Raw genomic sequence first — 13,686 nt, forward strand, 5'->3', positions numbered from 1 at the left:
GCTTGGCCATGTTGTAATGCTTGGCTGGAATAAAGGCCTGCACACCATGTTTTAATGCTTGGCTGGAATAAAGGCCTGCACACCATGTTTTAATGCTTGGCCATGTTGTAATGCTTGGCTGGAATAAAGGCCTGCATACCATGTTTTAATGCTTGGCCATGTTTTAATGCTTGGCCATGTTTTAATGCTTGGCCATGTTTTAATGCTTGGCCGGAATAAAGGCCTGCACACCATGTTTTAATGCTTGGCCGGAATAAAGGCCTTCCCACTATGCACATCTCCATGCCCAGGGCTGCCCTACATGGTAATAGACAGAAACTTTTCAACATGTCAAAAATGTCACCTCTTTTTTTTTCATCTCTCCCTCGTATGGTTTCCTAGGCAACGGCTCCTGGAAGCGAGGGGATAGGTACGACAGTGAGGCGCGACAGGCGTACTCTGCCCTCAACACGGTCACGCTGCTCCGGACGGTCAAACCGGAGTTTGAGAACTTCTCCCTGGAGGTCAAGAGGTCCATTCAGAAGGCTGGACTACTGGACTGTGACGACTGTGACAATGTAAGTACGTCTGGCATCCTAAACTCTGGTCTGGCACCATAGACTGTAGTCTCTTAGACCCTACACCCTAAACTCTTAGTGTACGTACAGTAGGTCTGGCACCCTACACCCTAAACTCTTAGTGTACGTACAGTAGGTCTGGCACCCTACACCCTAAACTCTTAGTGTACGTACAGTAGGTTTGGCACCCTACACCCTAAACTCTTAGTGTACATACAGTAGGTCTGGCACCATAGACCGTAGTCCCTTAGAACCGACATCCTGTGGTAGCCATGCTGGTTAAGTGTGCCTTGAATTCTAAATAAATCATAGATGGTGTCACTAGCAAAGCACCCCCACACCATAACACCTCCTCCTCCATGCTTCACGGTGGGAAATACACATTCGGAGATAATCCGTTCACCCACACAGCGTCTCACAAAGAAACGGCAGTTGGAACCAAAAATCTCAAATCTGGACTCATCAGACCAAAGGACAGATTTCCACCAGTCTAATGTCCATTGCTCGTGTTTCTTGGCCCAAGCAAGTCTGTTCTTCTTATTGGTGTCCTTTAGTAGTGGTTTCTTTGCAGCAATTTGACCATGAAGGCCTAATTCACACAGTCTCCTCTGAACAGTTGATGTTGAGGTGTCAGTTACTTGAACTCTGTGAAGCATTTATTTGGACTGCTATTTCTGAGGCTGGTAACCCCAATGAACGTATCCTCTGCAGCAGAGGTAACTCTGGGTCTTCCTTTCCTGTGGTGGTCCTCATGAGAGCCAGTTTCATCATAGCGCTTGATGTTTTCTTGCAACTGTACTAGAAGAAACTTTAAAAGTTCTTGAAGTTTCCCGTATTGACTGGCCTTCATGTCTTAAAGTAATGATGGACTGTCATTTCTCTTTGCTTATTTGAGCTGTTCTTGCCATAATATGGACTCTGTATTTTAGCATAGGACTATCTTCTTTATACCAACCCTACCTTGTCACAACACAACTGTGTGTGTGTGTACTACAGCGGCTGGGGGGAGGTGTGTGTGTGTGTGTGTGTGTGTGTGTGTGTGTGTGTGTGTGTGTGTGTGTGTGTGTGTGTGTGTGTGTGTGTGTGTGTGTACTACATGTCTGTGCTATGCTAGACCCAGCGGCTGGGAAGCCTCTCCAGTTAGTCTGTAAACACAGTGCTGAGTTGAGTCAAGGTAAACAATTACATAACGGATTGGGCCATATGCTCTTAGAAAAGGATTCCAAAAGGGTTCTTCGGCTGTCCCCAGAGAGGATGAGGGGAGCAGAGGGGTAGAGGGGAGCATTAGGCAGGGTAGAGGGGAGCATTAGGCGGGGTAGAGGGGAGCATCAGGGGGGGTAGAGGGGAGCATTAGGCGGGGTAGAGGGGAGCATCAGGGGGGGTAGAGGGGAGCATTAGGGGGGGTAGAGGGGAGCATTAGGGGGGTAGAGGGGAGCATTAGGGGGGTAGAGGGGAGCATTAGGCGGGATAGAGGGGAGCATTAGGCGGGGTAGAGGGGAGCATTAGGGGGGGTAGAGGGGAGCATTAGGGGGGGTAGAGGGGAGCATTAGGGGGGGTAGAGGGGAGCATTAAGGGGGGTAGAGGGGAGCATTAGGGGGGGTAGAGGGGAGCATTAGGGGGGGTAGAGGGGAGCATTAGGGGGGGTAGAGGGGAGCATTAGGGGGGTAGAGGGGAGCATTAGGGGGGTAGAGGGGAGCATTAGGGAGTAGAGGGGAGCATTAGGCGGGGTAGAGGGGAGCATTGGGGGGGTAGAGGGGAGCATTAGGGGGGTAGAGGGGAGCATTAGGGGGGGTAGAGGGGAGCATTAGGGGGGGTAGAGGGGAGCATTAGGGGGGATAGAGGGGAGCATTAGGGGGGATAGAGGGGAGCATTAGGGGGGGTAGAGGGGAGCATTAGGGGGGTAGAGGGGAGCATTAGGCGGGGTAGAGGGGAGCATTAGGGGGGTAGAGGGGAGCATTAGGGGGGATAGAGGGGAGCATTAGGGGGGATAGAGGGGAGCATTAGGGGGGTAGAGGGGAGCATTAGGGGGGTAGAGGGGAGCATTAGGGGGGATAGAGGGGAGCATTAGGGGGGATAGAGGGGAGCATTAGGGGGGGTAGAGGGGAGCATTAGGGGGGTAGAGGGGAGCATTAGGGGGGTAGAGGGGAGCATTAGGGGGGGTAGAGGGAGACGATACGGGGGAGACGATAGGGTCATATTTGAGCAGTACCAATCCCTACTCCCCATGTACTTTAGGATTCCCTTTACTGAAATATAAACGTAACACACTAAACTCTCTTCGCCAGGTTGGACCAGTTGTTAGCTAGTTAGCTGGTGCCCCACGCTGAGGTAATGTGAAGTTCTTTCACTATGAAGGAGAGGGTCAGGGGGATGTCTGGGAGGGAGAAAGGAGGCGTTATTCACCGGGGGAACTCGGCACCGCTAATTCCGAGGCTGCTCGTCAGAATATATGTAAATTGGACACGCCAGCCACAACCAACCTCAACCAGCCTCAACCATCACAAGAGACTTCATTGTCAACAAGCCGTTCAGCTTCTGCAAGGAGGAGGGAAAGAGGGAGAGAGGGAGAGAAAGATTTCTTTTCACATGAGCCGTGGGTTGAGACAGGGATGCAGCTTAAGCCCCACCTTCTTTAACATACAGTTGAAGTCAGAAGTTTACATACACTTAGGTTGGAGTCATTAAAACTAGTTTTTCAACCACTCTACAAAATTCTTGTTAAGAAACTATAGTTTTGGCAAGTCGGTTAGGACATCTACTTTGTGGATGAGACAAGTAATTTTTCCAACAATTGTTTACAGACAGATTATTTCAATTATAATTCACTGTATCACAATTCCAGTGGGTCAGAAGTTTACATACACTAAGTTGACTGTGCCTTTAAACAGCTTGGAAAATTCCAGATAATGATGTCATGGCTTTAGAAGCTTCTGATAGGCTAATTGACATAATTTAAGTCAATTGGAGGTGTACCTGTGGATGTATTTCAAGGCCTACCTTCAAACTCAGTGCCTCTTTGCTTGACATCATGGGAAAATCAAAATAAATCAGCCAAGACCCCAGAAAAAAATTGGAGACCTCCACAAGTCTGGTTCATCCTTGGGAGCAATTTCCAAACGCCTGAAGGTACCACGTTCATCTGTACAAACAATAGTACGCGAGTATAAACACCATGGGACCACGCAGCCGTCATACCGCTCAGGAAGGAAATGCGTTCTGTCTCCTAGAGATGAACGTACTTTGGTGCGAAAAGTGCAAATCAATCCCAGAACAACAGCAAAGGACCTTGTGAAGATACTAGAGGAAACAGGTACAAAAGTATCTATATCCACAGTAAAACGAGTCCTATATCGACATCACCTGAAAGACCGCTCAGCAAGGAGAAGCCACTGCTCCACAACCACCATAAAAAAAGCCAGACTACGGTTTGCAACTGCACATGGGGACAAAGATCGTACTTTTTGGAGAAATGTCCTCTGGTCTGATGAAACAAAAATAGAACTGTTTGGCCATAATGACCATCGTTATATTTTGAGGAAAAAGGGGGAGGCTTGCAAGCCGAAGAACACCATCCCAACTGTGAAGCACGGGGGTGGCAGCATCATGTTGTGGGGGTGCTTTGCTGCAGGAGGGACTGGTGCACTTCACAAAATAGATGGCATCATGAGGACGGAAAATTACGTGGATATATTGAAGCAACATCTCAAGACATCAGTCAGGAAGTTAAATCTTGGTCGCAAATGGGTCTTCTAAATGGACAATGACCCCAAGCATACTTCCAAAGTTGTGGCAAAATGGCTTAAGGACAACAAAGTCAAGGTATTGGAGTGGCCATCGCAAAGCCCTGACCTCAATCCTATAGAAAATGTGTGGGCAGAACTGAAAGTGTGTGCGAGCAAGGAGGCCTACAAACCTGACTCAGTTACTCCAGCTCTGTCAGGAGGAATGGGCCAAAATTCACCCAACTTACTGTGGGAAGCTTGTGGAAGGCTACCCGAAACGTTTGACCCAAGTTAAACAATTTAAAGGCAATGCTACCAAATACTAATTGAGTGTATGCAAACTTCTAACCCACTGGAAATGTGATGAAAGAAACAAAAGCTGAAATAAATCATTCTCTCTACTATTATTCTGACATTTCACATTCTTAAAATAAAGTGGTGATCCTAACGGACCTAAAACAAGGAATTTTTACTTGGCTTAAATGTCAGGAATTGTGAAAATCAGAGTTTAAATGTATTTGGCTAATGTGTATGTAAACTTCTGACTTCAACTGTATATATCAACAAATTGGAGAAGGCACTAGAACAGTCTGCAACAACCGTCCTGATCTTGGGGCTCTGTTCACAAACACAACCAGACCCCACAGAGCCCCAGGACAGCAACACAACCAGACCCCACAGAGCCCCAGGACAGCAACACAACCAGACCCCACAGAGCCCCAGGACAGCAACACAACCAGACACCACAGAGCCCCAGGACAGCAACACAACCAGACCCCACAGAGCCCCAGGACAGCAACACAACCAGACCACACAGAGCCCCAGGACAGCAACACATTTAGACCCAACCAAATCATGAGAAAACAAAAAGATAATTACTTGACACAATGGAAAGAATTAACAAAAAAACAGAGCAAACTAGAATGCTATTTGTCCCTAAACAGAGAGTACACAGTGGCAGAATACCTGACCACTGTGACTGACCAAAACTTAAGGAAAGCTTTGACTATGTACAGACTCAGTGAGCATAGCCTTGCTATTGAGAAAGGCCACCGTAGGCAGACATGGCTTTCAAGAGAAGACATGCTATGTGCACACTGCCCACAAAATGAGGTGGAAACAGCTGCACTTCCTAACTTCCTGCCAAATGTATGACCATATTAGAGACACATATTTCCCTCAGATTACACAGATACACAAAGAATTCAAAAACAAACCCAATTTTGATAAACTCCCATATCTACTGGGTGAAATACCACAGTGTTCCATCACAGCAGCAAGATGTGTGACCTGTTGCCACAAGAAAAGGGCAACAAGTGAAGAACAAACACCATTGTAAATACAACCCATATTTATTTTCCCTTTCATACTTTAACTATTTGCACATCGTCACAACATTGTATATAGACAAATATACTTGCTTTGGCAATGTAAACATATGTTTCCAATGCCAAAAAAGAGAGCAGAGAGAACAGAGAGGGGGAGAGCAAGAGAGAGAGCGAGAGAGAGAGAGAGAGAGAGAGAGAGAGAGAGAGAGAGAGAGAGAGAGATATAGAGATCAGTGGATGGTCATATCCCCAATATTTCTATCCAATCCCAACCAGTAGGTGGATATGTTGCGTTAGAGCTCTGTTATTACATTCACTAACATGACACACAGTACGTTGGTAAAAGGACCAAGCCTGAATCATTTGATTTGTGTCAGGAATCAAAACAAGAACATGCCCTGAACGTCCAGAACAGACTGATGCTTTTCAACACCTCCAAACACATTCAGCCCTGACCAACACCTCCAAACACATTCAGCCCTGACCAACAGCTCCAAACACATTCAGCCCTGACCAACAGCTCCAAACACATTCAGCCCTGACCAACACCTCCAAACACATTCAGCCCTGACCAACACCTCCAAACACATTCAGCCCTGACCAACAGCTCCAAACACATTCAGCCCTGACCAACAGCTCCAAACACATTCAGCCCTGACCAACAGCTCCAAACACATTCAGCCCTGACCAACGCCTCCAAACACATTCAGCCCTGACCAACGCCTCCAAACACATTCAGCCCTGACCAACAGCTCCAAACACATTCAGCCCTGACCAACAGCTCCAAACACATTCAGCCCTGACCAACACCTCCAAACACATTCAGCCCTGACCAACAGCTCCAAACACATTCAGCCCTGACCAACACCTCCAAACACATTCAGCCCTGACCAACAGCTCCAAACACATTCAGCCCTGACCAACACCTCCAAACACATTCAGCCCTGACCAACAGCTCCAAACACATTCAGCCCTGACCAACAGCTCCAAACACATTCAGCCCTGACCAACACCTCCAAACACATTCAGCCCTGACCAACAGCTCCAAACACATTCAGCCCTGACCAACACCTCCAAACACATTCAGCCCTGACCAACAGCTCCAAACACATTCAGCCCTGACCAACACCTCCAAACACATTAACTTTGGTAATTTATACTCAAACTTGTAAAAAAACGATATTGTTTTTAGTACATATTGAGTTTATAGTAGATAGACCATTCTGTTCCAGTGGAAATTGGCTAATTAATAAAAGAAGCATTTAATGAACGATGGCATAATTTTCAATTACCTCTACAACTCTTGTGGTCTTCACTTTTTTTCACAACTGCCACCTGTTTGACGCCAAAACGACATACTGACGTAGTAAAATAAATAGAACTCTGTTAAATAAAAAGATAGGAAGGATGTGTAATTTGGAAACCCTCAAGTTGATGGTTTATATTTAGGATAATATTTTACAGTTTTGTCTTCATTTTCTTTTTTGTTGCAACAATTTCAACGATTTTACTGAGTTTCAGTTCATATAAGGACATCAGTAAATAAATTCATAAGGCCCTAATCCATGGATTTCGCATGACTGGGAATACAGATATGCAGGCTGCTGATTGTGGCCTGTGGAATGTTGCCCCACTCCTCTTCAATGGCTGTGCGACGTTTCTGGATATTGGTGGGAACTGGAACAGGCTGTCGATCCAGAGCATCCCAAACATGCACAATGGGTGACATGTCTGGTGAGTATGCAGGCCATGGAAGAACTGGGACATTTTCAGTGTCCAGGAATTGTGTACAGATCCTTGTTGACATGGGGCAGTGCATTATCATGCTGAAACATGAGGTGATGGTGGTGGATGAAAGGCATGACAATGGGCCTCAGGATCTCATCATCCCAGTATCTCTGTGCATTCAAATAGCCATTGATACAATGCAATTGTGTTCATTGTCCGTAGCTTATGTCTGCCCATAACATAACCCCACCTCCACTATGGGGCCCATACCATAACCCCACCTCCACCCCCATAACATAACCCCACCTCCACCATGGGGCCCATAACATAACCCCACCTCCACTATGGGGCCCATACCATAACCCCACCTCCACCATGGGGCCCATACCATAACCCCACCTCCACCATGGGGCCCATACCATAACCCCACCTCCACCATGGGGCCCATACCATAACCCCACCTCCACCATGGGGCCCTCTGTTCACAACGTTGACATCAGCAAACCGCTCGCCCACACGACGTCATACACATGGTCAAAGATTGTGAGACCGGTTGGACATACTGCCAGATTCTCTAAAACAATGTTTTATGGTAGAGAAATTAACATTCAATTCTCTGGCAACAGCTCTGGTGGACATTCCTGCAGTCAGCATGGCAATTGCACACTCTCTCAAAATATGAGACATCGGTGGCATTGTGTTCTGTGACAAAACTGCACATTTTAGAGTGGCCTTTTATTGTCCCCCAGCACAAGGTGCACCTGTGTAATGATCATGCTGCTTAATCAGCTCCTTGATATGCCACACCTGTCAGGTGGATTGGATTCTTTTGGTAAAGGAGAAATGCTCACTAACAGGGATGGAAACAAATTAGTGCACAACATTTGAGAGAAATAAGCTTTTTGTGCGTATGGAACATTTCTGGAATCTTTTTGATTCCCAACGGGGACCAGTACATGTATGCACTCACTATTGTAAGTCTCTCTGGATCAGAGAGTCTGCTAAATGACTCACTGTTGTAGTGGCTCTGGATCAGAGAGTCTGCTAAATGACTCCCTACTGTAGTGGATCTGGATCAGAGAGTCTGCTAAATGACTCACTACTGTAGTGGCTCTGGATCAGAGAGTCTGCTAAATGACTCACTACTGTAGTGGCTCCGGATCAGAGAGTCTGTTAAATGACTCACTACTGTAGTGGCTCTGGATCAGAGAGTCTGCTAAATGACTCACTACTGTAGTGGATCAGAGAGTCTGTTAAATGACTCACTACTGTAAGTGGCTCTGGATCAGAGAGTCTGTTAAATGACTCACTACTGTAAGTGGCTCTGGATCAGAGAGTCTGCTAAATGACTCACTACTGTAGTGGATCAGAGAGTCTGCTAAATGACTCACTACTGTAGTGGCTCTGGATCAGAGAGACTGCTAAATGACTCACTACTGTAGTGGCTCTGGATCAGAGAGTCTGCTAAATGACTCACTACTGTAGTGGCTCTGGATCAGAGAGTCTGCTAAATGACTCACTACTGTAGTGGATCAGAGAGTCTGTTAAATGACTCACTACTGTAGTGGCTCTGGACCAGAGAGTCTGCTAAATGACTCACTACTGTAGTGGATCAGAGAGTCTGTTAAATGACTCACTACTGTAAGTGGCTCTGGATCAGAGAGTCTGCTAAATGACTCACTACTGTAGTGGATCAGAGAGTCTGCTAAATGACTCACTACTGTAGTGGATCAGAGAGTCTGCTAAATGACTCACTACTATAAGTGTGACTTAACAGTGTATTGAAAAGGCATGTGTGATGTAGCTGCGTTATATTCTCCTTCCGTTGATCATTCTGAGACAGTGCTACTGTCAGATGATTCATCTGTAGATTAATACGACTCAATATTTGTATGTTCTTTTTCCCTGGGGTCTTCATGTTATGGTCTTCATGCTATGGTCTTCATGCAGGAAGCAGGCTGTTAAGGTCTTCATGCAGGCAACAGTGTGTGTGTGTGTACACATGCCTTATTGTGTTGTTGCTTGTGCGTGTGTATGTGTGTGCGTCTGTGGGTCTCTCTAATGTCTACAGTGTGTCACGGAGAGACAGGGCGTCAGGTCTGTGCTTGAAGCAGCCCCTCCAGTGGTAAAGTAGACGTAGTAACAGAAACGTTGTCATTCCTGACAGACAGATTGTCAGAGCAGATTTTAATCCTACCTCCAAGCCGGTCGACTGAGGAAGCGAATAGCCCTCGTCCATTCCGACCAAAGCCCTCTCTTCAAAACGATTTCACAGCATTATAGCTGGCTTGAATATGCATGTCGCAGAGGGCTACGTTACCAACTAGCAACAAGTAAAAAAAAAAAAAAACGTCCTATGAAAAGGTCAGATTTATTTGGAATGCTATGTGTAATTCATATTTAACCAACGTTTAAACGAAGGAAGTGTCATGGCCAAGCACGTAATATAAGGCAATAGGAGACGATAAATAAGTGAATGGTCTTGTCTTGTCTTGAGGCCCAACAGAGTGGAACCAGCTCTTTGAAGAAACCCCCTGTAGAGTCACATCACATCCCAGTACATTTCACTGGTCAGCAGATAAATGTAGACTCTCCTTTTGTCTCTGCATGCATAGAGACTGGCTTCTGGGGCTAGTCTGATGGGGGTAATAACTGTGGCTAGTCTGCTGGGGGTAATAAATATGACAGAACCTCTTTAATAGACTGACTATACAATAGAACCTCTTTAATAGACTGACTATACAATAGAACCTCTTTAATAGACAGACTATACAATAGAACCTCTTTAACAGACTATACAATAGAACCTCTTTAACAGACTATACAATAGAACCTCTTTAATAGACAGACTATACAATAGAACGTCTTTAATAGACAGACTATACAACAGAACCATAGAGGCTACACAACACAAACTCTGTTTCCAGAATATGACCATCTCTGATAGGAAGCTGATTGGTCCAGTAAGTGTGTATTCCAGAGATGTTGTATTGTGGTCAAGATAACTAACTAACGAACCCACCCAGTCATTCTTACTATCACACACACTACATTCTGGCCCAGTGATTCAGTGCAGAGCAACTAGACAAAGGCCCAAAGTCTCTGTTTCTCTGTGCCCTGTCAGATTGGGCTGTGCAGCAGGGTCACTCCTGGGTCACTCCTGGGTCACTCCTGGGTCACTCCATGGTCACTCCTGGGTCACTCCTGGGTCACTCCATGGTCACTCCATGGTCACTCCAGGGTCACTCCAGGGTCACTCCATGGTCACTCCATGGTCACTCCATGGTCACTCCATGGTCACTCCATGGTCACTCCTGGGTCACTCTATGGTCACTCCATGGTCACTCCATGGTCACTCCTGGGTCACTCCATGGTCACTCCTGGGTCACTCCATGGTCACTCCATGGTCACTCCATGGTCACTCCATGGTCACTCCTGGGTCACTCCAGGGTCACTCCAGGGTCACTCCATGGTCACTCCATGGTCACTCCATGGTCACTCCTGGGTCACTCCTGGGTCACTCCATGGTCACTCCATGGTCACTCCTGGGTCACTCCATGGTCACTCCATGGTCACTCCATGGTCACTCCATGGTCACTCCTGGGTCACTCCAGGGTCACTCCATGGTCACTCCATGGTCACTCCTGGGTCACTCCTGGGTCACTCCTCACTCCTGGGTCACTCCAGGGTCACTCCATGGTCACTCCATGGTCACTCCTGGGTCACTCCTGGGTCACTCCATGGTCACTCCATGGTCACTCCTGGGTCACTCCATGGTCACTCCATGGTCACTCCATGGTCACTCCTGGGTCACTCCATGGTCACTCCATGGTCACTCCTGGGTCACTCCATGGTCACTCCTGGGTCACTCCATGGTCACTCCATGGTCACTCCATGGTCACTCCTGGGTCACTCCTGGGTCACTCCATGGTCACTCCTGGGTCACTCCTGGGTCACTCCATGGTCACTCCTGGGTCACTCCATGGTCACTCCATGGTCACTCCTGGGTCACTCCATGGTCACTCCTGGGTCACTCCTGGGTCACTCCATGGTCACTCCATGGTCACTCCTGGGTCACTCCTGGGTCACTCCATGGTCACTCCATGGTCACTCCTGGGTCACTCCATGGTCACTCCATGGTCACTCCATGGTCACTCCATGGTCACTCCAAGGTCACTCCATGGTCACTCCAAGTCTCCCCTTTACAGAGCACTACTTTGGACTAGGACACATTCAACTCTGGTCAAAAGTATTTCACTATGTAGAGAGTAGAGTGCTATTTGGGACACTCCAAGCTGCAGGACAGGGGAAGGCTGCGGCCTCGACCTACTGTGGAAGGGAGATAACTATTTCGTCGCTCTCCAGGCTCCTTGTTCCCAACAGATATCACCATCTACACTGTCCTGTTGGGAGAGATAATGGTTGGTAGAGGTTGTGACCAACAGACCAGACCTGCTTTGCCTCAATGGCGTATAAACACCTTGTTGTCCCATTATTCTGACCAGTTGCCATTCAACTCTAGCCTCGTCCTAAAAAAAGTATTTGTGTTGTGAATTCCTATGGTCGTTCACATCACGAACACATTTTCAACTAATTAAACTGTCTCTTCTGGTTCAACGGCTGTAGGATCAGAATATCCTTAAGACAAGACAAGGCTAGGTTACTTTTAGGCTGCATGATGTTGTGGGACTTTTCGCCAGTGTTCAGAAGTTAAAGGGGAAGTTCAACCAACAAAAAACCCACTTCTTTATAACACTTGCCTGGACGTTTGGCAATACCCCAAGACAATTTTTAGGTCCACTGCTTGAGTATTTAGATTTCTGTATTTTATATCAAAATGCAACATTTATGAATATTTAAAATGCTTTCAAAACTATGTGTATTTATTGTTAAATAAAAAAAAAAAAATCGGTGTCTTCATTGAATTGCCGAGTATAACATTTAAAAATATAAAAAGACTTACTATGTAACAGTTCCTACAGCAGTACTATGAACTATGTAACAGTTCCTACAGCAGTACTATGTAACAGTTCCTACAGCAGTACTATGTAACAGTTCCTACAGCAGTACTATGTAACAGTTCCTACAGCAGTACTGTGTAACAGTTCCTACAGCAGTACTATGAACTATGTAACAGTTCCTACAGCAGTACTATGAACTATGTAACAGTTCCTACAGCAGTACTATGTAACAGTTCCTACAGCAGTACTATGAACTATGTAACAGTTCCTACAGCAGTACTATGTACTATGTAACAGTTCCTACAGCAGTACTATGTAACAGTTCCTACAGCAGTACTATGTACTATGTAACAGTTCCTACAGCAGTACTATGTAACAGTTCCTACAGCATTACTATGAACTATGTAACAGTTCCTACAGCAGTACTATGAACTATGTAACAGTTCCTACAGCAGTACTATGAACTATGTAACAGTTCCCACAGCAGTACTATGGACTATGTAACAGTTCCTACAGCAGTACTATGTACTACGTAACAGTGTGTATTCTGCTTACAATCTGCTGTACCTACTTCTATAACTTCTGTAACATACATGGGTTTTAATGGTGCTCGTTGTTAAGTGGAAGCAGGATGTCGTGACCTGTAGACTGAAACCTTGGCTCCTATATGTTTCTTCAGAACGGATCAGGTCAGCATTTTTGTTCTGCGAAAATATTCTATAATAATCTTAGCTCTGTATGTGGGTATTTTTGGAACTGTGCAATTCCCTTACCTTTATTGAAACAATTTAGCCATATATTTGGAAGGAGGAAAGTACATCTACTGCTTGTGTTGTCAGCGTTGAGAAAGCAAACGGACTCTGAGATATGAAACCACAGCCCTCGGGGCATAGTATCAGCCTCCGTGGGTCAGCTTATGTCAATTTGACGTGAAAAGTATATATTTTGGGCATTTTTAGCTAACTCTAATTCTTTTCCTAACCTTAACCTAATTCTCCTAACCCGCTACATCCGTTGTCCTAACCTACTGCGTAAGTTCTCCTAACCTGCTACGAAAAGTCAATTTTGACAAAAGCTGTATCCCTTCTAAACCAAACATCCTTGATGCCCCACAAAAAAAACATGTATTGTTTTCTTGACTTCTTCCCCTGCCAGGAATGAGCTTGAGTTTGAGTTCCAAAAAATACATTATATATTGTAAAAAAAAAAAATTATATAAAAGTATTATTAGCTATATCAGCCTGTTTCGCGCCGCTGTGGTGCGGCTGATAGGCTGCTGAAGGTGATTGTAAATACACAGACATCACCTCAGCAGGTACTGTGTACCCCCTGAACAGCAGTCCTCTGCAGCGCACAGATTACTTCCTGTTTAGATTGGGTACCGGATAGA

General features: G+C 46.0%; 1 protein-coding gene across 2 annotated transcripts in view; it reads left to right on the forward strand.

Annotated features, from left to right (window-relative positions):
- LOC115165064 (atrial natriuretic peptide receptor 3) overlaps positions 1 to 13,686 on the forward strand; it is a 74,817-nt gene that overhangs the window by 36,954 nt on the left and 24,177 nt on the right. For both annotated transcript variants that reach the window (XM_029718098.1, XM_029718099.1), the window contains exon 3: positions 382 to 557. In XM_029718098.1, the coding sequence (XP_029573958.1) occupies positions 382 to 557 (176 nt within the window). The remainder of the gene's footprint in view (positions 1 to 381; positions 558 to 13,686) is intronic.

This window comes from Salmo trutta, chromosome 27, assembly GCF_901001165.1.
Source record: "Salmo trutta chromosome 27, fSalTru1.1, whole genome shotgun sequence".
Taxonomy (NCBI): Eukaryota; Metazoa; Chordata; class Actinopteri; order Salmoniformes; family Salmonidae; genus Salmo; species Salmo trutta.